Genomic DNA, 25,022 nt, shown 5'->3' with positions numbered 1-25,022 from the left:
TTCTTCTTTTTTTTCTTTAGTTTTTTGTTCTTTTTGTTCTTTTTTGGATTATGTATTGTGTATTTTTGAATTGTGTATTTCTTTTCTATGTTTTCATGTTTAATCTTTTATTGATGTGTTCTTTTTATTGGAAAATTTAATAAATATCTTTTAAATTAAAATAGGATCGGACAAATTCATGGAGGAGAGGACTATGGTCAGAGGCAGCAACGCTTCTGAATGCCAGTTGTGCTGGAAACCACAGGAGGGGAGAAGGATCTTGTGTTCAAATCCTGCTGGTGGGTTTCCAATAGGCATGTGGTTAGCCACTGTGAGAAGAAGAGGCTGGGCTAGATGGCCCCAGAGAAGGCTCTTCCCGCGTTGTTGTGTCTTTTTCACATTCCTCTCACGCACCTGTCCAGACAGACCACAGAAGCGGCCTGTAGGTCTCCGATAGGGATGTCAGGGGGTTGGGGAGAAATTCAAACTGCCCACTCCACACTTCCCACAGCGATTCATTAAACAAAACCGCAGCTCTCATTCGAAATGGATTTTGCAATGTTGTTCTCCATCTGAAAAAAGAGTGAAGAAATGTGAAACAGTGTGCATAAAAATGCAAACGTTTCCCTGTTTAATTTTTAAGCAGATTCCCTTCCCTTCCCACTCCCGGAACTTGCAACACAAGGAGACAAAGCAAAACTTGGTCATCTATTTCTGAAAACAACATGCAAGCATGCATTGTATTGGGGAAACTTGATTTAAAAAAGAAAAGAAAAAAGTGTATCCCCCACAGTGGTGCATCCTGCACTGTCATTCTACAACTTCTGGAGGATTCTGAAAACACACTTTATCCTGGTTTTTAACCCTTGAGGTGCATATTTTTGGGACCCAACCGATTGTTGTGACTGCGAGTTGTTTTTTAAAACTGTTTTCAACAGTTTTCTTGAACCCCAGTTGATGGAAACCACAGGCAAACAGTGTGCTGTTGTGCTCAGGTCCTGCTTGTGGGTATCCCCAAGCATCTGTATATGCTTCTTTTCTTCTACTTCTTCTTCTCTGGCGATCACTCGTAGCCGAGTAAGATTGTCTTCCATGAACACGGTCTTAACAGTGAGTCCGTAAGTGACTGTGGAGGCCAGTTCTGGATCCACATGTCCTTCCACAGTGGGGATGTAGGTTTTCAGATGATAGTTGATCATGGTGAAGGTTTGCCAAATGTGCCTTCCTCCTAGCACGTTTCTGCCTTGCATCCTGAGTTCAAGTGTCTTCAAAGCCCATGACACCTTTGGCTGTTCTCCAACTGGAGCGCTCGCAAGCCAGTGTTTCCCAATTGTTGGTTTTATACTACATTTTTTAAGATTTGCCTTGAGAGTTTTTAAACCTCTTTTATTGACCATCAGCATTACACTTCCCCTTTTTAAGTTCGGAATATAGTAGTTGCTTTGGAAGACTATAATCAGGCATCCGCACAACATGACCAGTCCAGCGAAGTTGATGTTGAAGAATCATTGCTTTGACACTGGTGATCTTTGCTTCTTCCAGTACACTGGTATTAGTTCGCCTGCCTTCCCAAGTGATATGTAAAATTTTTCGGAGACACCATTGATGGAATCTTTCGAGGAGTTGGAGATGGCGTTTATAAGTGGTCCATGTTTCACAAGCATACAGGAAGGATGGTAGTACAATAGCTTTGTAAACAAGCATTTTGGTTTCCCTGCGAATGTCCCAGTCGCTATGTCTAGATGGGCCATAATTAACTCTTCCTGCAGGCTCTCCTTATATAGGGTTGCCATATTTCAAAAAGTGAAAATATAGACACAAAAGTTATAAAGTTGTTGAGCTTTATTTGCAAGGGCTGAATACCAGCTATGTCTGGGAAATTCCAGACATATGGCAACCCTATCGTATGCCATTATTTATTGTTTTGCTAGTCGCTTTGTTTATTGTGCCTGCAATTCTGCTGCAATTTACTCCGGGATTACTCCTAAGAGCCAATTTTTTTTTGGGGGGGGGGATGATAGTTACTAAAGACACAGAGGTGCAAAGTCTCTCTGTATGTTCAGCAGAACCCCAAGCTTGGCCAAAGTTTGTAATATTTAAAAAAATCAACAGGCCGGCATAGTTGGCGCATAGTTGGCGTGATACAGAAAATGAGCAGAAAATGGGAACCAACAGCATCTTGTTCTCACTCAAAGTAATGACGGTGACTTTGGTCTGAGTCATTTGCTGTCTTCTTGTGAAAACCATGTGGCTTCATGTTGTATTGGTAACATGGGGGGCTGGGTGTTCCAGATAACATGATCCTTTCCTGCCCTTACCCCAAGGGACAAAAGAATGCAAGAGTGCGAACGAACTGTATTATCCCACTCATTGGAACTCCCTGCCTGTTGACAACAGAAATTCACTTTCACTGCGCTCTTTTTGTGCTCTGCTTAAAAACGCTGTTGTTTTAGGCAAGACTATCCATTGTAGTCCATTTTGGGATGCGGGTGGTGCTGTGGTCTAAGCCACTGAGCCTCTTGGGCTTGCCAGTCAGAAGGTTGGCGGTTCGAATCCCCACGACGGAGTGAGCTCCTGTTGCTCTGTCCCAGCTCCTGCCAACCTAGCAGTTCGAAAGCACACCAGTGCAACTAGATAAATAGGTACGGCTACGGCGGGAAGGTAAACAATGTTTCTGTTTGCTCTGGTTTCCATCACGGTGTCCCGTTGCGCCATAAGCGGTTTAGTCCTGCTGGCCATATGACCCAGAAAGCTGTGTGTGGACAAATGCTGGCTCTCTCGGCCTGAAAGCGAGATGAGTGCCGCAACCCCATAGTCACCTTTGACTGGACTTAACCATCCAGGGGTCCTTTACCTTTTACCCATCCATTGTAGTGAACGATGGTATAACAGAACAAAGAACACTAGCCTGAGGTACAAGACAAGGATGCCCTCTTTCCCCAATTTTATTTGTATTGGGCACTGATTCTCTGGCCAATATAATTAGAGAAGATGGAACTATAAAAGGGAAAAGGAAAAATGGAAAACAGAAAATAAGCTTACTTGCATATGACACCTTGCTAACAACCGAAAATCCGTTGGAAAATACGCAGGTAATAAAGGCACCTTTGGAAAGAAAGAAAAAAGTCTATCTGGACATGTAGTGTGTTGACACATGCTTTAGTATTATCTTTAGAGCATCGTTGATTTCAATTATATTTTCTGAATGTTTCAAATAGTTGCCTTAAACTCCACCCCCCATTGCTTTATTCTTTCTGTAAACCACTCTGAGGTTTCGTTATAATCAAACCGTCCATAGTTCTTGCAAAATAAATAAATAAAAGCAAATACTCACTGGATCTGTATGTTACCAATGCAGTGTGCAACCAGACTGGGGGCAGTTCATCATGGAACCTCTGAGCATGTGCCGTGTGCCGTTCCCTCGCATCAGAGTCTCAAGGGCCATCTGACAAAGTGCCTGGCCATCATAGGACAAAAATTCTGCATCAGGGAGTCACAACTTCTACAATTTTAAAAGGAGAAAGATTTATTCAATCTGAGAAGAAGCCAGAATATCTGTTTTAAGCCCAGGATATGCCCCATATGGCTTCTTTCAGTCTAAGTCAGGCATCCCCAAACTCAGCCCTCCAGATGTTTTGGGACTACAACTCCCATCACCCCTAGCTAACAGGACCAGTGGTCAGGGATGATGGGGATTGTAGTCCCAAAACATCTGGAGGGCCAAGTTTGGGGTGCCTGGTCTAAGTTGTGTGTATTAATTTTGCCTTTTAATGCTCCGAATCGCACTGAGATCTTCAGATGAGGGGCGGTATAACAATAAATAAAGTTATCCACCAGGAAGAGATGAATCTTGTGTACAGAAGGAACGAAGCAGAATAGACTGCAGTTTAATCGTAAATAAATTCAATGACAAATTATTCTGCTCCTACAACCTTTGCAGGATGGTTAAGGCCCACCTACCGGCCACAAGAAGATCTTCCTTGCCACCTCCTTTAACCGTGCCAGCGATGAGGACTAGAATCTTGCGGCAAAAGCAGATTCTGCCGTGGCAGAGGCACCACCACAGTTCCGCTGGATATACAAAGGGCTGCGGATGCGTCAGAACGAAATCGAGCCCTGCAATCTCGCGCTCCACCTGCCTTTGTCCTGCCGTGAGGCACCCATCCCACTCAGCACCCCAGTCCAGCTGCTGCCATCCATCCCCACCTAAAAAGCATCTTAGCTCTCACTTCCCTGGGCCTTTTGGGCTCCCCCCCCCATCAGCCATTGCACGCCAGCACGGACCGCTTCCTGCCCCCTCCTCTGCGACAAAAGAGAGCCGGGCCCAGGAAATGATCTGAAAGCATCCTAGTGCCACAAACAAAACAGGTGTTAATCCCCAAACCTCGCCAAAACCTCCATCTCCCCCCTCCGGCCGCTTAATCCCACCCCTGGGCTTATCCTGGCTCCGAGCACCTGTCCCCCATTCCCCATCCCTCCCTCGGCCGGTCAACAATAGCAGCTGAGAATCAGCGCCAGTCAACAATGGCAGCTGAGACTCAGCACCCTGGTCAGAAAGGCCTTGGGAAGGCGTGAAGTTCCCGGGGGGGGGGGTGGAGGTAGCGGGAGAGAGCTAATTCCAGCTCCCCATCTCTGACCGCCCTCCGAGGTCCCCTGTTCCCTCAAACAACCCCCATGCCGTCCGCCCAAGGTCAGGGAAGGTGACCGGGGTGGTTTGGAGGGGAGGGCAGAGGTCAAAGCCAGACATTTCCCTCTCTCCCATCCCCCTGCCACGGCATTCTTTGAGCGTCATCCCTCCTTCGCAAGCGACATCCTGTCCGCGCACCGGTGATGATTGGCAGCCATGCGAAGAATTGTAGGACCATAGAATTGGTGACCAAGGGTCATCTAGCCCAACCCGCTGCGATGCATTGCAGCTACAAAAAATCATGGCCGTCTTACAGTTTTCAATCGGTGTGCATTCCTTCTGAAATCTTGCAGCTTTTCACGCCACAGATGCTCCACAGCAGGACTCTACTGTATACCACCCTGTGTTTTTCTGAGCAAGGGAGGTATATAAATTTAATAAGTGATAAAATCATACGAGTTGCGCTCTAAGTAAGACCCTGTTTGCGCCATACTGTACATTGAAAGCACTGTGAAGCCACTTTCTACAATCGTGATTCTACGATGGTATGATTCGTTTTATTCTACTGCATGTTAACAAAAAGGAAGAAGGAAGGTGCCACGTCAGCTAATGCCAGCAATAAGAATAATCTGTCATTCCTAGATTAAACACCTATAGCAGAGCTTTCCAAACTGTGTCCCATGACATGTTAGTGTGTCGGCTGCAGTGTGTCGGCGTGTCGCACGAACGCTCCCCACACTCCTCCCAGGACTGGAAAGGGGTTAGTTTAACCTCTGGTTTGCTACTAAAACTGAACTACAGTGGTACCTCGGGTTACATATGCTTCAGGTTGCAGATGCTTCAGGTTACAGACTCCACTAACCCAGAAATAGTACCTCGGGTTAAGAACTTTGCTTCAGGATGAGAACAGAAATTGCGCAGCAGCAACGGGAGGCCCCATTAGCTAAAGTGGTGCTTCAGGTTAAGAACAGTTTCAGGTTAAGAACGGACCTCCAGAACGAATTAAGTACTTAACCCGAGGTACCACTGTACTGTGTCGCGAAACGATGCAAAACTCAATTACTGTGTCGCGAAATGGCGCAAATCTAAGAAGTGTGCCAGCAACATGCAAAATTTGGAAAGCTCTGGTCTATATTAATGTACAGCCTTTAGTGTCATCGTCCCAGAGGTCTGGAACGCTGTACCAGTAGACATTCAGCAAGCACCTTCCTTTTCAGTTTTTAAAGGTCTGCTGGAAACTTATGCAGGCAATTAAAAATACTGTACCGTCTTTCCATAATAGTTAGCTGCTTTCCTAATTTTTACATTGTAACATCGATGGATAATTGTTGCAAACTGCTGATTTTTTAAAATGGATATCTTTTTTAAAAAACAGATAATATGAGCAGACCTTGTGCCCCCCCCAAACCCCTTGTTTTAGAGATATGCACTTTTAACACATGATTCCTTCCTTTCTCAGACTCTCCTCTCCATTGGCAAAGTCTTCTCCTTATCATTGCATTGTCTCCGTCCCTGGCGTAGCATCTTCGTACACTTGCATAGACGTGAAACAGGCTGTCATTCCAGCTCACTTCCCTGACGCTTATCAGCACCGCGCCTCGTGTCCCCCTCCCCTGAGGAATGTGCCTCCCTCCTCTGGGAATCAGGGGCTGCAGAGAGGAGAGGTTGTGGAGGGGGGAGGACAGTTGAAGGGATGAAGACGAGCGCCATTCATGGTCAGGCTGGTCCTTCGCGGAGCCATCTCTCCGAATCCTTGTCATCATGTCACTCACAGCTGCGACGGGCCTGTTTCAGGGAGGGGGGCGGTGGAAGACTGGGCTGGGGGGTGATGCTATTTCGGACAGGAGGATATAAAGGGATGGGGGTTGGTCCAAAGGCTCAGATCTTGCTCGGACTCCAGGCTGAGTTACCTCCGTGTCCTGGCGTAAGAGATTTCTGGTCTGGGGGTGTCCGGTGGGGCTTGTGGGGTGGGCGTAGTGGAGGGAATAAATTAATTGGGGGTCTCGGACGTGTGGGTCAGGAAAGGATGCGAAGGAAGTAAAATGTCTTTCGGCTGTAAATATTTTCTTCCAAGCTGGACCCGGAATAAAAGGGCTGAGATGCTGTTTCTGTTGCTACTGAGGTCGTGTAAGCACCATGTTCCCCCAAAGATTATTGAGAACTGTAGTTTATTTCAGGTGCTAGGAATTGCAGCTCTGTGGTGCGTGAACTACAGTTCCCAGGATTCTTTAGGGGAAGCCATGGGGTGAGAGTTTCAGATTGTAGTATAGCTGTGACCCTAGACGAGTTGGTCCATGTTTGCTTTCGTAGGGATCAACATTTATTTCTTTAGCAAGTTTGAGCTATTATCTGAACAAATGATAGCAATAATCTGTAAGTGGCTTACATATTTGCGGAAGTGCCAGTGACCTCTCTGGCATACAGACACCTGCCTACTTACCTGTGTGGTTCAGACACACCTGGCTGCATCTCTCTGGTGTCTGTAGTCCAGGCGTACGGCAAGGGCAATGAAGTCCGGGATGAGCAAACAAACTGCGAGGATGAAGGTTCTGGTTTGTGGAAGTAAGCTTTTGAGTTTCACAGGTCTTTTTTCCGGAGATCCAAAGGGCGCTTGGGAAAAATCTATCGGTCACCTACGAGGGTGAGGTGCGTGAAGAAAAGCTTTGTGGATGACGGGGATTTTGAAGAAGGATGCTTGCTATCACCTACAATGGGGCGGAGGGAGAGGCGAGTTAATAGAGAGAGAGGAGGTATATATAGATCATTGACTGAAGAAGGAGACAATATGGGGGGGGGGGGGCATGAGTAGAGCTTGTAGTAAACAGGGAAGGAAAATGAAGGCAAATAGAGGGCTCCGATAGCATTGAGGACTGGAAACTTGAAATTAACACTTGGGCTGCGTGTGCACCACAGTTCCCACCCAAAGCAATTTTGTAGTTTACCCACCACAGAGCTACAGGTTGCTGCCCCCTTAAGGAACTACAGTTCCCAGAATTATTTGTGGGGTGTCTGCTTTAAAAGTACACAGCCCAGTCCAGCCAGTAAGATAGTCCTAGGGATAGAAGAGGGTCACCCCCCCCCCCCGCCGCCCCCAGAGGAGGTGTGTGACATAAATCGAAGAAAGAAGAAAAATATTTTTGTGGAAGGTGACAAAGGAGGGCTAGAGGAGGGGTTGGAAATGAGTGGCTAAGGAACTACAGTTCCCTGTATTCATGGGGGGGGGACCTTATGGGGAGGGGGCGAGTGAGGCCACGGCTCACAGTTGGAGCAGGGAAGAAGGAAGATGTTAGAGCATGGGTAGTCAAACTAAGGCCCGGGGGCCGGATCTGGCCCAATCGCCTTCTAAATCCGGCCCGCAAACGGTACAGGAATCAGCGTGTTTTTACATGAGTAGAATGTGTGTTTTTATTTTAAATGCATCTCTGGGTTATTTGTGGGGCCTGCCTGGTGTTTTTACATGAGTAGAATGTGTGCTTTTATAGAAAATGCATCTCTGGGTTATTTGTGGGGCATAGGAATTTCGTTCTTTTTTCAAAATATAGTCCGGCCTCCCACAAGGTCCGAGGGACAGTGGACCGGTCCCCTGCTGAAAAAGTTTGCTGAGCCCTGTGTGGAGGAGTGGGTGACTATTACAGGCGAAGAAAAATGTGGGGGTTGCTTGGATGGAAGAAGGAGATTTATGCTCCTCGACAAGGCTATGAGTTTTTGCAACCCCTTCCCCTTCCACCCACCAACCTTTTGGCCCAGACTTTCCTAAGAGGCAGCTGCTCCAGCTGCTTTTCCCACCTGCTCAGCAAGAAGATGCCAGCGACCGGTTCCTGACTCAAGCCTGACACTCATTCTTCCTCCACCAACTCTTTTTATTTCTTTTCTCAGACTCCAATCTTCCTCCTCCAACGCTCTAACAGGTAGGATGACCTTGTCTCAACCTTTCTGTCGATTCCCCTCTGTATCTCCCCATATATGAACTGAATTGTATGAAATGAATTGTATAGGGGGAAATGTGTCTTATCTGCAAAAATGTGTCATCAGGCAAAAGCTCATTCAAGCATTTATTACGATAGATTCGCCTTAGAATGCTTATGAACTTTCATTGTTTTCACTGCAAACTGATATGGAAATGCAGAGAGCCAACTCAGCTATACAGCTGCAGATATAATGTTTTGTGTGTTTTGAGTGCATTATACAAATGTGTCACTAGATGGCAATGATGAGCTAATGGGGAATTGCATATGTGTTTTAAAACGTTTTTTTAAAAAGCATTTTCACAGCGTTTTTTTATATATGTTTAGATTCAGCGCTTAAGGCTGAAAAAAATGGAAACTGAGATATCATATATTAAAAGCACATCAAACCCCTACCAACAAATCGGCCGGGTAAATCTGAAGCCTACTATACTAAATATCTTCTGGACGACAAGTCTAATGATATCACAGTGGCTGTGGCAAAGTTTCTTTCGGTAGTCATACGTATCAAAGATCAACATACTTAAGACTAAACAAATATCGTCTTAGTCTCCCTCTCCCAGGCGGTTGTCTGTATGAATCTGCCTTTTATCCTGTGTCTATGTTACGGGTTTTTGGACCGCAATAAAGTTTATTATTATTATTATTAAAAACACATTTCCCCCCAGCCCAGATAATCATGGGAACTGTAGTTTACCCCTTGCGGAACTACAACTCCTGTAACAAAATACAGTTCCCAAGAGTCTCAGGTGTGCGTTTGCACGCTTAAAATATATGGTGTGTCCACAGCTTGTGAGAAATTGGAACTGACAGATTCTCCCGCTGCTAGGCATGAGCAGGCCACTGAGAAACGATGCAGTACCTTCCACGAGTTGTTGGACTACAACTCCCATCATGCTGGCTGCTGGCGCTTATGGGAATCGGAGTCCAACAGCCCTTAGAAGGTCACAGGCTCCCCATCCTTGCTGGAAAGTTATTGGTGGTGCTGTGTACCGGCCGTCTTTCTCTTGCTTCTCTCATGCCCTTCCTGCCTTCTTCTGCCGCGCAGGATGGGTGACGCCGTGATGGCCGAGTTCGGGGCGGCGGCTCCCTACCTCCGGAAATCGGACAAGGAGCGCCTGGAGGCCCAGACCCGGATTTTTGACATCCGCACGGAGTGCTTCGTGCCCGATGAGAAGGAAGAGTTTGTCAAGGGCAAGGTCACGAGCCGCGAGGGAGGCATGGTCACCGTGCAAACCGAGAACGGCAAGGTCTGTGGCAAGGGCGGTGCAAAGAATCAGAGGGCAGAATCGTAGAATTGCAGGAAGGGACCCTAAGGGTCATCTAGCCCAACCCGCTTCAACGCAGGGTCTGGACTTTGCGAAAGAGGTGGGCAGGGACATAGGAATCTGCCTCATCCTGAGGAAGGACCCACTGGACCACCTAGTTCAGCGTTGTCTACACTGAATGGCAGAGGCTGTCCAGGACTTAGCTGTATCTGGAGGCACCAGGAATTAATAATAATAATAATAATAATAATAATAATAATAATAAATTTTAATTTATACCCCGCCCTTCCCGGTTCAAAAACCGGGCTCAGGGCGGCTAACAACAAATTTAAAACACTTAATTATAAAAGCAGCATAAAATACAGTATAATAACATGAATAACAATAAAATTCAAAAATCAATTTAGGGGAAATAAGCATTAGATATTCCCTAGGGCTAGCTGGCTGAATTGGTCCTACTTGGGCCAGCGAGGAGGCCAGGGGAGAATTAGCTGTGGGGTCTCAGAGCGAGTGATCTTCATAAAAAGGGGAGGGGGAGGGAAGGGAAATAAAAGATCAGACTGAAATCAAATTAAAGGCCAGGCGGAATAGCTCTGTCTTACAGGCCCAATGGAAGGAGGTTAAATGCTGAAGGGCCCTAGTCTGATGGGACAGAGCATTCCACCAGGTCGGAGCCATCACTGAAAAGGCCCTGGCCCTGGTGGAGGATAGTCTGATTTCCTTAGGGCCCGGGACCTCTAAACTATGGTTGTTCATGGACTTTAAGGTCCTCTGCGGGGCAGACCAGGAGAGGTGGTCCCTTAAATACGAGGGCCCTAAGCCACATTGAACCTGGGACCATCCGGGTGCAAAGCAAGAGCCCGTCCCCTAATGGAATGAGAATCCTTGGGGCTTGAACGGGGAAGAGCATTGCCAAGAAAGGTCGGGGGGGCAATGGGCCAAGGAGGGGTTCATGTTTGTGAGGACGCTTGTCTGCAGCGAAGCCGAATATTGGAACATTTGGGGCAGGGGAAAGAATGTGCTTCTTTCCACGGCGCATCGTTAAACTGCGGAACTCACTGCCACAAGAGGCAGTGAGGGTTGCCCATCTGGCTGACTTTAAAAGCGGGTTGTGGACCAGTTTGTGGAGGACAAAGCTAACCATGACTATTTTCAGCCTCTGCGGTCAGAGGCAGGAATGAGTACCAGCTGCTGGAAATGGCAGGAGGGGAGAGAGTGTGCTCAGGTGCCACTTGCGGGTATCCCATGGGCATCCGGTTGGCCACCGTGAGAACAGGATGCTGGAGGAGATGGGCCTTTGGCCCTGATCCGGCAGGCTTTTCTCACGTTCTGATGATTTTTGAGGAGAGCAGGATAGTGTAAAGCCAACGAACTGGCAATGTTCAACGAGGACAGTGGAAATGGGGCTGTGGCTTTTGCGTCTGTCAAAGGCCAGGATCCAAAAGGGGAATTGGGAGGTGTTCTGGAAGCTTAAATGTCCGATGGGAATTGGCGGATTGGTGTTTTTGATTGTGGGATCCGGACACTGGTTTCTGCTAAAACTCCCCCAGACGGTGACAGTGAAGGAGGCGGACGTCCACCAGCAGAACCCGCCCAAGTTCGACAAGATTGAAGACATGGCCATGTTGACCTTCCTGCACGAAGCTGCCGTCCTGTACAATCTGAAGGAGCGCTACGCCGCCTGGATGATCTATGTAAGTCCGGCGGGGGGCACCCCACCATCTAGGGGGCTACCTTCCCCAACCAGATGCCCTTCAAAAGTTTTGGGCTAGAACTCCCATCAGCACCAGCCAGCACAGCCATCTCGTGATGGTGATTGTCTTGGTGCTGATGGGATTTGTAGTCTAGCTACTGACTGTGGCTGATGGGGATCGTAGTCCCCTTTGGTCAACTATGGTTTCTTTGCTAGATCTTCAAATTTTTTTCAGCGTTCCTATTTTCCTGATTTAGAGAAGCCGTCCCGCTTTCTGATTTCATCCTGGAATGTCCCACTTTTCCTTAGGATTCCCCTATTTTCACTGGAGAAATGTCGGAGGGTATGGAGCTATCTGACCCCTGAGCCGTCTAAAGACAATCCTGTATAGGGAAGGGTTTTTTATGTTTAATAAAAACATAGGTTTTTATATATGTTGGAAGTAGCCCAGAATGGCTGGGGCAACCCAAAAAGATGTCTGGGGTATAAATAGTAAAATTATAATGATGTAATGGGAAATCCCTATTTTCATCGGATAAATGTCGGAGGGTATGAGGTTCACACTTTATTCAAACTTGGCGTGTCCCTCTCAGCTTTTGGTTCCCTCTTCCTTTCTCCCCCCCAGACATACTCCGGCCTCTTCTGTGTGACTGTTAACCCCTACAAATGGCTGCCGGTCTACAACGCTGAGGTGGTCGCTGCCTACAGGGGCAAGAAGCGAAGCGAAGCTCCTCCCCACATCTTCTCCATCTCCGACAACGCGTACCAATACATGTTGACGGGTACAAAGGATTCGTTGCCCTTGTGTGGGGTTTTTATTTTGTGTGGCAGCAGGGACACGTCTCTCCCAGAACCCTCCTGGCTAATCTGCTCCGGGGAATTGTAGCCCAAAACATCTGGACAGCGCTGGGCAGTGAAAAGCTAGTCTAAATCCTCCTCAATGCAACTCATAACGTGCTCAAATTCACTGCATTCCATGATGCTACAAGGTATAAGTGGCATTTTTAAATAAATAATTGGCGAACTGGGGAAACCCACAGCTGTTCACTGATGACATCTAACAATAGAACTTCCATGTTCCGAAGGACTCTATCTTTGACCACCTGATATTAAGGGTAAAAGGGGGGGGCAACTTTCAGCACCTTACCTTGCATGTGAATATTTCTGAGCAACCTCTGGTTAGCCGCTCAATGCCAGAGACACTGGTCCTTAATCTCAACCAGCATGGCAATTCTTACATTTTCTCTTTCCTTCCAGACCGAGAAAACCAGTCTGTCCTCATCACGTGAGTGCCTCAAAATGACCCCCTTCTCCCCATTTGGCATGTTGTGAAAATCCAAAGTATTTTCTGACTGCATAAGCAGTTGCAGGCTTCCCCTCTGCCCGGCTGCCTCACCGTCGTATTCTGTCCTCATTCCAGCGGAGAATCCGGTGCAGGGAAGACGGTGAACACCAAACGGGTGATCCAGTACTTTGCCAGCATCGCTGCCATCGGCGACCGCAAGAAGGATGCCGCCAACACCAACAAGGTACCCACGAGCGATCGTGATCGTGTGCGACGCACAGGCCTTTCCCTCCTGCGTGAAGGCCTCCCGCCTCCTCTTCCAGCAGAGTAATGCTCTTAAATTCCTCTTGAAAGTCTGTAACGAGGAAGAGAGGCACAGGGAATGCATTCCACAATCGGGGAGCCACCACCGAAAAGGCCCTGTCGCTGCCAGGTGGGTTGAGCCACCAACAAGGCCTCACCAGCTGATCGTAAGGTCCAAGATGGTTGATACTGGGGAAGGTGCTCTTTTAAACTATACTTCCCAGGATTCTTTGGGGAAAGCTGTGACTCTCAAAGAGTGCTCAGCCGTGGCTGGTCCATTGGGGTGTATGGGGCACTGCCTCACTGACCTCAGCCTGCCCTCAACCAGCCCCCAAATGTCTACCTTCGCATATCCAGCTCAGGAACCAGCTTCTTCCTCCTTAGTCTCAGTGTTGCCCTTTGGAGAACTCAGTTTCCCTGAGAGTTGCTTGAAACAAAGGCGTGGATGTGAAGAAGCTCTGGTTTCTGACATGCTAGCTTTCTTGCATGGGAATCCGTTCTGGGAGCCCCCATTTACTTCCAAAATTGGTGCAGCCCAGACACAGGTTTCCCATCCCAGGGAGAATTAGGCCCTTGGCATAGCTGGCTAAGGCCCCATTAACATCGTACATTTCAATCACAGAGTGACCCCGAGGGTTGTCTAGTCCAACTCCTTTTGCAGGAATCTTAACACGCCGTCTCCCATCCAACTGGAAACCATATCAGACCCTGCTTAGCTTTGCGAATGTACCAGTGGTTTTATTGCTGCACCACTGGGAGGTCTCGTACTGCTTTGAGCCGTCATGGCTTCCCCCAAAGAATTCTGGGAGCTGCGGCTTATTCATGGTGCTGAGAGTTGTTAGGGGACCCCCACCCCACCCCATTTCCCTCGCAATTATCTGGGAAGAGGGATTGGCCGTTAGACCACTCTGAGAATTGTACCTCTGTGAGGGGAATGGGGGTCTCCTAACAACTCTCAGCAAAGAGAGGCAGTTCCCAGAATGCTTTGGGGGAAGCCATGACTGTTCAAAGCGGGCGTCATAGTGCCCTAAGCATGCAGTGCAAATGCAGCCTTGTGTTTAATCCAACATGGCAACCCCTGCAGCTGGAAAAAATTCCCCACAGCGGACCCTGGCATGCTCTGAATTTCTCCACAGCAGACGTGGGATCTGAAGATGTGTGGAGGGGGTGGATTTAAGCTGCCCTAACCATTCACTCTGCTTTTTCAGGGGACACTGGAAGATCAAATCATCCAGGCCAACCCTGCCTTGGAGGCCTTCGGCAACGCCAAGACCTTGCGGAACGACAACTCGTCCCGATTCGTGAGTGAATCTGGCTGGCTAGGGAGGCGTATGGAAGACCCCCAAATATCAAAGCCCTGCCTGCCTTCCGTGTTGAATCCCACAACTGGGTCACGCGTTTTCTCGTCCGCACCCCCTCACAAGACCCCACGTGAGATCACAGAGCCCCAATACATGCTTTTTTGAGGGGCTGTGCTCTCACAAGCCCTCAAAAACGTGCATTTTTGGGTGCTGTGCAAAACCGCCAGGTCAAGAAAAGTGCTTTTTTCAGGGTGAGATGTTGGCATGAGATCATACGAGATCATAACACCCAAAATGGCTGGCATGCTCTCATGGGGGGGCGGGGAGGATGTCCCGGTTTTTCCGGGATGCTTGCGGGGTGTGCGTCTTGTATATCAGCCTATGCCCTTGGGCACCTAGGAAGCTGAGTCAGACCAGGACTCCATCTAGCTAAGTATTGTCCACACTGACTGGCAGCAGCTCTCCAGGGTTTCCGGCTGGGGACACCTCCAGCCCAACCTGCAGATGCCGGGGATCAAACCTGTGACCTTCTGCATGCAAAGCAACCCAAATTGCAATGAAACATTGCTGTTGTTCTGTCTCTGGGTCTCACGTTCTCCCTCAAAATAGTTCAGAATGGCATTGTTGCCTAACACCCCTGCTAGGTAGGCTTGGCAGCGCATAGAGGTAGCTTCTGCCTTACCCGAAGCCACCCCATGAACTTCACAGCTTAGAGGATGATTTGAACCCAAGACTTCTTTATCAGAGTCCAGCGCTCTCATATAGTCATGCCCTCTTTTTTCTGTCTAGGGTAAATTCATCCGAATCCACTTCGGAGCAACGGGAAAGTTGGCATCAGCCGACATAGAAACCTGTAAGTGAGACTGCAAAGGGAAGTTTGATCGGTCCGTCTGATCTGTGCGTCCAGCTATGTTTCTGTCCCCCACAGCAGCCACCTTGTGTTATGCCACACACCCTGCAGCCATAGCTGTCAACCGTCCCTTATTTGGCGGGAAAGTCCCTTATCCCAGCGCCGTGTCCCGCTGCTGTCCCTTACTGATGATGTCCCTTAAATTTCCCGGGTTTCAAAGGAAGCAGCTCCTCTCCCTCCCTCCCTGCTGGCCAGGGAGGAGGGAGGCTCCAACTGGGTTGCTTGGCTGCGTTGCTCACCCAATAAGGAGTCTCAGAACGACTGGGGGGTGGAGCTTGCATGCCTTGCGCCGATCAAATCGGCTGCGTTGCCTGGGGACTCGCCTTTGCTCAGCGCTTCCCAGCGGAGAGGTGACGGCGGTTTTCCTTGCTGCATCCCCTTTGCTGGGTTGCTGCGCTGTGCGAACCACTGCTTGAGGCTTCCTTTGGCTGCTGGCTGGGCTTTCTGCCTTTGGCTCGGAGGGGCTCAGAAGTTGAACATACTTGTGCCCAGAAAATCCCTTATTTTGGCTGCTGATCCCTTATTTTTGAGGCTGCTGGCCCTTATTTTCAAATCTGTAAGTTGACAGCTATGCCTGCAGCAGCCATCTTGTGCTATGCCACACACACCACAGCAGCCATCTCGTGCTATGCCACACACTCCACAGCAGCCATCTTGTGCTATGCCACACACTCCACAGCAGCCATCTTGTGCTATGCCACACACACCACAGCAGCCATCTTGTGCTATGCCACACACCCTGCAGCAGCCATCTTGTGCTATGCCACACACACCACAGCAGCCATCTCGTGCTATGCCACACACTCCACAGCAGCCATCTTGTGCTATGCCACACACTCCACAGCAGCCATCTTGTGCTATGCCACACACACCACAGCAGCCATCTTGTGCTATGCCACACACCCTGCAGCAGCCATCTTGTGCTATGCCACACACACAGCAGCCATCTCGTGCTATGCCACACACTCCACAGCAGCCATCTTGTGCTATGCCACACACTCCACAGCAGCCATCTTGTGCTATGCCACACACTCCACAGCAGCCATCTTGTGCTATGCCACACACACCACAGCAGCCATCTTGTGCTATGCCACACACTCCATGGCAGCCATCTTGTGCTATGCCACACACTCCACGGCAGCCATCTTGTGCTATGCCACACACTCCACGGCAGCCATCTTGTGCTATGCCACACACTCCACAGCAGCCATCTTGTGTTATGCCACACACACCACAGCAGCTAACTTGTGCTATGCCACACACTCCATGGCAGCCATCTTGTGCTATGCCACACACTCCACGGCAGCCATCTTGTGCTATGCCACACACTCCACAGCAGCCATCTTGTGCTATGCCGCACACACCACGGAAGCCATCTTGTGACTGGCACCCACTGCACTTCCCCAAAATTCCACTGGCCCAAAAAGCTTGGCAACTCTTGCCTCCCTCTTCAAATTCCTTATCCCGCCATACATACTCCAGTTAAGAAAGAGTAGCAGTTGTTATTATTAAAACAAATTTACAGGAAACTTCACGATGTAAAGCCATTGGAGGGGTGTGCATAATAATAATAATAATAATAATAATAATAATAATAATTTTTATTTATATCCCGCCCTCCCCAGCCGAAGCCAGGCTCAGAGCGGCTAACAACAGTAAAACGATAAAACATTCTAAAATCATTTCATTATAAAATTAAAAACAGTAAAAGTAAAAACAGAATGAAATAGAAACAAAAGCTCTGATAACAATAATATCAATTCAACAAACACTAATGCAAATGAAACCATCTCTACAGACTCTAAAAGCAACTAACCTGTTTCATCCATTAAAAAACTGATATTTCCCCTCTTCCCCATTTGCTATACCTGAGGGCAAGGAGTGTCTTAGAACTGATTTTGTACGCTGCTCTGAGAGAGCCTAAAAGGATAAGCAGATAAATAAATACTTATATGTAGTAGTGATATCTAAATTTGCATCTAGGCATATAAATTAATATATGCCAATCCTGTGCAACTATGTGTTTTTTGTGTTGTTGCTTTTTGGCAAGGTGTAAGCGGCTGTCCTAGATTTTACACAGCTTGCATCAATTCAGTATTCACACAGCCCCCTGCCCCCTTCTCTCTCAGATCTCCTGGAAAAGTCCCGGGTGATTTTCCAGCTCAAAGCTGAGAGAAACTACCATATATTCTACCAGATCCTGTCCAACAAGAAGCCAGAGCTTCTGGGTGAGTATTTCGGTTTTGTGTTTCTCCATAACTGGGGGGGGGGGGGCGGCGGATTCATGTGTATACCAGAACTTTAGGTTTGCACATTTATTTATTTTTATTTTAGATTTTATAGACTGCTCTTTCATAATAAAAAAAATACAGCAACGTAGTATCCCATAAACAAATTTACAATAGCATAAATAAAAACATTCGTAAAGACATCAGTAGAAACATCAAATAAATGCTGATTAGTTAAAAGGAGGTTCCCGATTCAAAGGCCTGTCTAAACAACACTGCTTTTCGGGGATGCCTAAAAGAAGGCTGGGGCGATCCCTGCTGAACCTTTAGTGGCAAGCAGTTCCACCGGCCGGGTCCTGCTGCACTCAAGGCTTGGTCCCTAGTGAAGGCTGACCAAGCCTTTGGGACATGGGGGAACCACCAGAAATGCCCCGTTGGAGGATCTCAGTGATCGAGGCAGAACGTAAGGGACCTATGGTCCTAAAGGGAATTTGGTCCCGAGGTGTTTAGGGTTTTGTGAATTAACACAAGAACCTTGCACCTGATTCAGTAGCAAACTGGCAACCCATCTCTCAGCAGAAGTGTAGTGTGTTGCCAGTTGCCTGCTCCTGTGAACCGTTTGGCCACCGCATTCTGCATTCTCTGCAGCTTCTAGACTATACACAAGGGCAGCCCCACAAACAGCACATTGCAGTAGTCAAGCAGAATAAAGGTCTCTGCCAGCCTAGTGCAGCAAGTGAACTTTCTGCAGTACAGGAAAGGGAAATGCATTGAAAAGTGTGGGCTGAATAATCTTGATGTCCGTGGAAATTCAGGATTGCTATTCTTACCTCATCCACAGAACAGTACCAGTCAGTTGTAAAATTATTTATTTATTACATCCCATCTTTCCTCTGAGGAGCTCATGGTTCTCTTCTTCCCCTCCATTTTATTCTCACAACAGCCCTGCCAGGTAGGTTAGGCGGAGAGGCATCAAGCAGCCCGAAGTCACCCAGGGAGCTTAATGGCCAAGTGGGAATTTGAACCCTGGTCTCTCCCAGGTTCTGGTCTGACACTCGAACCCAGTGTTTCCCAGACTCGGATCACCAGCTGTTTTTGGACTACAATGCCCACCATCCCTTGTTAGCCGGCGGTCAAGGACGATGGGAATTGTAGTCTGAAAACAGCTGGAGGCCCAGGTTTGAGAAACACTGCTCTAACCACCAAACCACGCTGTCTCCTTTTTCCTTTAGCTACGCTGTATTTTCTTGGTCAGTTTCCCCATTAGGGGCAGTTACCAAACTCTGCTAAGCCAATTTGATAAGGATGCGAGGCTTTCCGAAACCAGGCGATAACAAGTCTAACTATAAATCTACAATAAGTTTAAATGGGTTTAAATGAAATATCCGCATTGTGACCAAATCGTTCTTTGAGCCGATGTTTTCTGGGGAGTCATGCCCTGAACACAGTCTGCTGTTAACCCCCCTCTTCATCCCCCTGTTTCTTCCCCCAAAAGACCTGCTTCTGGTCACAAACAACCCCTACGACTACAGCTACATCTCCCAAGGAGAGGTGACTGTGGCCTCCATCGACGACTCAGACGAGCTGATGGCTACAGACGTGAGTCTCTTTGCATAAACACAGGGAGGGGAAGGGACGTCAGCCATTTCCCATGTGTTAAGAAGATCCAATTAGGGGCGCCAAAATTTGGTCTCTCAGAGGGCGCCATATTGAAAAAGATGACCAAAATCCTGGGTGTAGCAATCCCTGGGTAGAGCTATCTTGTATTTTTTAAATGCTTTTCAGGTTTATACATTTCAATCATTTTACAATCGTTTTAACATTTCAAAGCTTGACTTCCTTCTCCTTCTTTCTGCGGTTCCTTAAATTTGTTTTTGATATCTTCTGCATATCCAAATGAACTTAATTTGCTCATTTATCCATCTTAATTTGCTCATTTATTCATCTCCTTTAAATATATACTCTTATAAAACTGCAGGTTGTTACAATAACCCTGCCAATGTTCTGACCTGTTTACAATTTATCTGTTAATACTCAATAAACCATTTCCATTCTTTTATAAAAAGTTTGTTATCTTAATTTCTTACTCTTCCGGTAAGTTTCTCCATTTCTGCATACAGTGGTACCTCGGGTTAAGTACTTAATTCGTTCCGGAGGTCCGTTCTTAACCTGAAACTGTTCTTAACCTGAAGCACCACTTTAGCTAATGGGTCCTCCTGCTGTTGCCGCGCTGCTGGAGCACGATTTCTGTTCTCATTCTGAAGCAAAGTTCTTAACCCGAGGTACTATTTCTGGGTTAGCGGAGTCTGTAACCTGAAGCGTATGTAACCTGAGGTACCACTGTATTTCATAAGGGAGAGCTATCTTGTGGCTACAGAACTGGAACAGCACCACCTGCTGGCAGCTCCTGGAGTGCAGGAAATGTAGTGTGTGGGGGGGTGTCAAAAGTGAATGGTGCCAATTTGAGAAGCGTCCTCGGTGACGTTTTCTTTCTTTCTTTCTTTCTTTCTTTCTTTCTTTCTTTCTTCCATATATACATAGAGTGCCTTTGATGTCCTGGGTTTCACCCCAGAGGAGAAAGTCGGGGTTTACAAGCTGACTGGCGCCATCATGCACTACGGCAACATGAAATTTAAGCAGAAACAGCGGGAGGAGCAGGCTGAGGCCGATGGGACCGAAGGTGTGTGGTTTGCAAAGGGCAGGAGAGATCTGTTGGATAAAGGGGAATGTCAGGGAGAAGCGGGAAAGGGATTTGCACAGCCATCCTCAAAAATGAGCATTTCTCTGAATTTTGTAGTTCTCCAGCCAAGTCACGTGCACAAAGAATAAATATACTAGGATGGTGTGTCTATTAAAATGTATGTATGGGGGGGGAACACCATCCCAAGATGCATTAAATTAGGGGGGATTGCTTTGCTGAGGTTCAGATATTAGGCAAAATGACGTACCATCGTGTGTGTAGTACCAGGAGAAATTTGTTGGCGAGGCCTTGCTTTAAAAAATAAAACAAAAATGCAGATTGAGGTGGAGAACTGACCTTAAGATTGAAGAAAGGAGAAATGTAGCAAAGCTGAAACGGACAGACGCCTCCACCCCTTAAAAAATAAGTTGCAGGAGTAGAAAATATAGGATCCCACCCGCAGTATCTGCCATACATATTTCCTTTCCTCCCCAGATGCAGATAAATCTGCCTACCTGATGGGCCTGAACTCAGCCGACCTCCTCAAGGGTCTCTGCCACCCGAGGGTGAAGGTTGGCAATGAATATGTCACCAAGGGGCAAAATGTCCAACAGGTGAGGATGTCTTTTTGCAGGCCGCGCTGCAGCGGGGCCTCAGGTTCCAGAGAGTGTGGTAGGCCATATTTCTTCAGCCTTGGGTTCCCAGGTGTTGTAACACTACAGCTGCCATCAGCCTTGACTATTGGCTAAGCTAGCAGGGGATGATGGTAGTTGTAGTCCTACAACATCAGGGGATGATGGGAGTTGTAGTCCTACCTGGGGTTCCAAGGTTGAAAAACACCATTATAGGGTATTTACAATTGGGCAAGCTTGACATGGATGCAGCTGCTGGCGCTGATGGTGCTGGCCTCATTATTCGCATCAGTTCAGACTGGAGATGGGGAGAAATTTGACCCAGTGTCCATTTAAAGGCAAACTTAGGCAATTTGCAATTTGTAACAATGCGTGAACCGAAACACAGCCCTCCTTCGAAATTTGTACTTCTCCAAACCTTGCAATGCTGTTCCCGCACCCCATCACAATTAACGTGCACTAAAATGTATATATATTAGTGAAAATAACACATTGACATGCATTACGTTAGAGAAAGTTTCTTTGCAACCGTGAGTGTTTTGGGCAAGGTTGCATTCCCAAAAATGTTTATATTAGGAGATTGGAGCACTAAAATGCTTCCCACGAGAACTTTTTAAAAACAAACAATAACATCACAAACTGTTGTGGAAACGGGGAGAACCAACTTCTAATTAATCATGAATAGAAATGTAATGTTAGGCCCAGGGTTGTTGAATTGTTGTTGTCATAATAAAGGATAGAAACCCTTCTAAAAAAAGGAGGGATCGAAACCTTTCTAAAAAAAAACCAAACCGCTTAGCTGGAATGAGCCTGGTTGGATTTAGGGGCAGGTGACCCAGATGACTGCCTGGGGCGTTGGGTTTGGGGGGTGCCAGGCTCTGTTCAGGGTGCACCTGTCACCCAGATGATCTGCTCCGCCCTGAGTTCGACAGCTGAAACTAACAGAACAAACAGTTCAGAGGCCGCAAATAAAATCCCTTATGCACAAGTTCATCACCATCAGCCACCATGGCAGGGATCAGTCTTACTTGCAGTCAGGTCATGTAGCAAAGTCACGAAATGGGGTACGAGGTGCCTAAAGTTGGGTGGTGTGGGGGTTAAAACAGAGGTCACCAAAGGAACTCTGGACCCGAGGAGCCATTTGGTCTAGGGCAGCGATTCACAAACTTTTTTCCCCTCTGGGTCACAGTTTCAGAATAAAAATTTGCCCGTGCCACTCCAATTTTCTAAATGATAAATACAGTACATTGGAAAACAGAAAAGAAATGACTCCTGGCAGGGCTTGGTTTTGAAAAGATATCTATCCATACTCTGCAGATAAGAAGAAATATTTTGAAACTATGCTATACTACACCATGCTGAAAATGTTGATATGTTTCTTTGATGGTCCTTGCCATCCTCTCCCTTTGAGAACCATTGGTCAAGGAATGAGCGGACAGTCTGCCTTCTTCTTTGAAGTTCTGCAGCCCTGGGGCATTTTAAAAAATGCTGTGGTTTTGGGGGGCTGGGGACTCAGCAGCCTTTGAAAGATAAAGAGAGAGGTGCTCACAGTGAAGGCAGCAGGACTCCTTGCTCAGAGCCCATATAACTTGATACTGCTGAAGATTATGTCTTTTCCCCCTTTAATTTTTATTAAATTTTCTGTTTTACATTTTAGAATATTCATTTAAACAACCTTAAAATACCAAGGACTTCCCTTCTTCTCTTTCCATGGTTCATTTCGCATAACACAAATCCCTGCATATTTTATATAAACTAAACCATTCAGTATTCCATTGTTACATCCATCAAAACTTATTTACACTGCTGAAGTTATCTTAATGCTGCCCACGTTTTCAAATAAACACAGTTTCCCTCCATATAGTCAATAAACATTTTCCAGTCTTCTTTAAACGTATGTTCTCCTATTCTATGTGTTAGGTCCGCAAGTTGCACATATTCCATCTTTAGTTCTTCTTTAGTTGTGACTTCACTCGTTTTCCATCTGAGGGCTAATGAAACACGAGCCGCAGTCACAATGCTGGAGTCTTCTCTGCCCTTTGCCATGAGGTCCCAGGGCAGCTTACAACACCGTAAAAACACAGTACTAAAAATCAGTTTGAACGATTTACCATCAGAAGACCAGGCTCCATTTGCCTGCTCTCCTTGGCCAGGACATCAGCCCCTGCCATGCTTGTACAGGATCTGGTGCTGAGAAGAAGAAGATTTTGGATTTGATATCCCACTTTATCACTACCCTAAGGAGTCTCAAAGCAGCTAACAATCTCCTTTCCCTTCCTCCCCTATAACAAACACTCTGTGAGGTGAGTGGGGCTGAGAGACTTCAAAGAAGTGTGACTGGTCCAAGGTCACCCAGCAGCTGCATGTGGAGGAGTGGGGAAGCGAACCCGGTTCACCAGATTACGAGTCCACCACTCTTAACCACTACACCACACTGGCCTGCTCCGCACCAGCCTATGCACTCTTGATTTATTTTTCTGCAACTCCAAGCATGCCAGCTGGGACTGATGGGAGCTGAGTCCAAAAATATCTGGAGGGCACCACCAGGCACAGGGACTCAGATTGCTTTCCCCGAAGTGTTGCTCACTTTTCCTTTCCTTCCTCTCCTGGCTCCTCTGCTCAGGTGTACTACTCCATTGGGGCCCTGGCCAAGTCTGTGTATGAAAAAATGTTCAGCTGGATGGTGGTCAGGATCAACAACTCATTGGAGACCAAACAACCCCGGCAGTATTTCATCGGGGTGCTGGACATCGCAGGATTTGAGATCTTTGACGTGAGTACATTGCGGTGGGTGTCACCGGATAGGATCATTGTCCTTAAGTAGATATCCCCTACCTGGAGGACTGGTCTCTTCCTATTGGGGGGAACACGGTTTGTTCAGCAGACCGCAAGCCTGTCATGTTTTGTTTCTTTCCAAGTGTGACTTGTTTTCTGAGCTGCTCATCTGTCCTCAGCTTGGCTAGGTTAGGCTAAGGGTTTGTGATTTGCCCAAGGTCGCCCAGTTAGCCTCGTAGTAGGTTTCTGAGCACAATTCCAAGTGTTGGTGCTGACCTTTAAAGCCCTAAACGGCCTCGGCCCAGTATACCTGAAGGAGCGTCTCCACCCCCATTGTTCAGCCCAGACACTGAGGTCCAGCTCTGAGGGCCTTCTGGCGGTTCCCTCATTGCGAGAAGTCAGGTTACAGGGAACCAGGCAGAGGGCCTTCTTGGTAGTGGTGCCCGCCTTGTGGAACGCCTTCCCATCAGATGTCAAGGAAATAAACAACTATCTGACTTCCAGAAGACATCTGAAGGCAGCCCTGTTTAGGGAAGTTTTTAATGTTTCGTGTTTTTATTGCCATTATTATTATTATTATTATTATTATTATTATTATTATGTTGGGAGTCGCCCAGACTGGCTGAGGAAACCCACCTAGATCAGCAGGGTATAAATAAATATTATTATTATTATCATTATCATCATAGCTGAGTGGGGCTATGAACCCTGGACAGACTGGTTTTTCAAATTGCTCGAGTCCTTGATTTCGTTTCCCTTCCTCGCTCCCTCTCTCAGTTCAACAGCTTTGAGCAGCTGTGCATCAACTTCACCAACGAGAAGCTGCAGCAGTTCTTCAACCACCACATGTTTGTGCTGGAGCAGGAAGAGTACAAGAAAGAAGGGATTGACTGGGTCTTCATTGACTTCGGCATGGACCTCCAAGCCTGCATCGACCTCATCGAGAAGGTGTGGTTATGAGGTGCTCTCTGAGGGATGGAATCACGCCTGCATACTAAGATCAGGGAAACAGGAGGGAGGGGAAGGGTTTATCATTGGCTTCCCAATTTGCCAGACTATGAAGCTATGATGTTAAGGTGCTAGGAAGCCATTAAGCATTGTTCCTGGTTCAGAGGTAGCAGGAATCCACAGTTAACTGTGGCTCCCTGCCTTGTTTGCATGAAAGGGGTGGGAGAAAGTGAGATTGTATGAAGCTCATGCACCTCTCCATTTATTAAGCCGAGATGTGATTGTGGAAGCCCAGCCTAGAATCCTGCCACGTTAAGGGCTAGAAACTTACTTGTTTGTTTGTTTGTTTGTTTGTTTGTTTGTTTTAAAGGCACGTAATCCTTCTTTTTCACCCAATGCCAGTTACTGGATTTGCTTTGCCCCTTACC

The 25,022-nt window shown here is 47.3% G+C and overlaps 1 protein-coding gene and 1 long non-coding RNA gene across 3 annotated transcripts in view; one reads left to right on the top strand and one right to left on the bottom strand.

Annotated features, from left to right (window-relative positions):
* Nucleotides 1-55: 55 nt before the first annotated feature.
* Nucleotides 56-4,777, bottom strand: LOC308462407. Its single transcript, XR_013979122.1, has 4 exons — nt 3,940-4,777; nt 3,314-3,481; nt 3,022-3,084; nt 56-551 (listed from the first exon to the last, which is right to left on the bottom strand). It is a non-coding gene; the product is annotated as an uncharacterized lncRNA (long non-coding RNA).
* Nucleotides 4,778-6,441: 1,664 nt separating this feature from the next.
* Nucleotides 6,442-25,022, top strand: part of LOC308462190 (myosin-6) — a 60,310-nt gene continuing 41,729 nt past the window's right edge. The window contains exons 1-15 of one of the 2 annotated variants that reach the window (XM_080979586.1): nt 6,442-6,530; nt 8,483-8,514; nt 9,620-9,821; nt 11,390-11,533; nt 12,158-12,314; nt 12,790-12,817; nt 12,953-13,061; nt 14,329-14,421; nt 15,211-15,274; nt 17,461-17,559; nt 19,055-19,158; nt 20,101-20,239; nt 20,735-20,853; nt 23,495-23,644; nt 24,424-24,594. In XM_080979586.1, coding sequence (XP_080835712.1) covers nt 6,465-6,530; nt 8,483-8,514; nt 9,620-9,821; nt 11,390-11,533; nt 12,158-12,314; nt 12,790-12,817; nt 12,953-13,061; nt 14,329-14,421; nt 15,211-15,274; nt 17,461-17,559; nt 19,055-19,158; nt 20,101-20,239; nt 20,735-20,853; nt 23,495-23,644; nt 24,424-24,594 — 1,677 coding nt within the window. In that variant the 5' untranslated portion in view covers nt 6,442-6,464. Of the gene's footprint in view, nt 6,531-8,482; nt 8,515-9,619; nt 9,822-11,389; nt 11,534-12,157; nt 12,315-12,789; nt 12,818-12,952; nt 13,062-14,328; nt 14,422-15,210; nt 15,275-17,460; nt 17,560-18,448; nt 18,512-19,054; nt 19,159-20,100; nt 20,240-20,734; nt 20,854-23,494; nt 23,645-24,423; nt 24,595-25,022 lie in introns of those variants that run through there. The other variant, XM_080979587.1, reaches the window with a different exon arrangement.

This window comes from Podarcis pityusensis (genome assembly GCF_964106645.2).
Source record: "Podarcis pityusensis genome assembly, chromosome: 13".
NCBI lineage: Eukaryota > Metazoa > Chordata > Lepidosauria > Squamata > Lacertidae > Podarcis > Podarcis pityusensis.
Note: the sequence above shows the minus strand (reverse complement) of the source record. Positions and strands in the feature narration are given on the sequence as shown.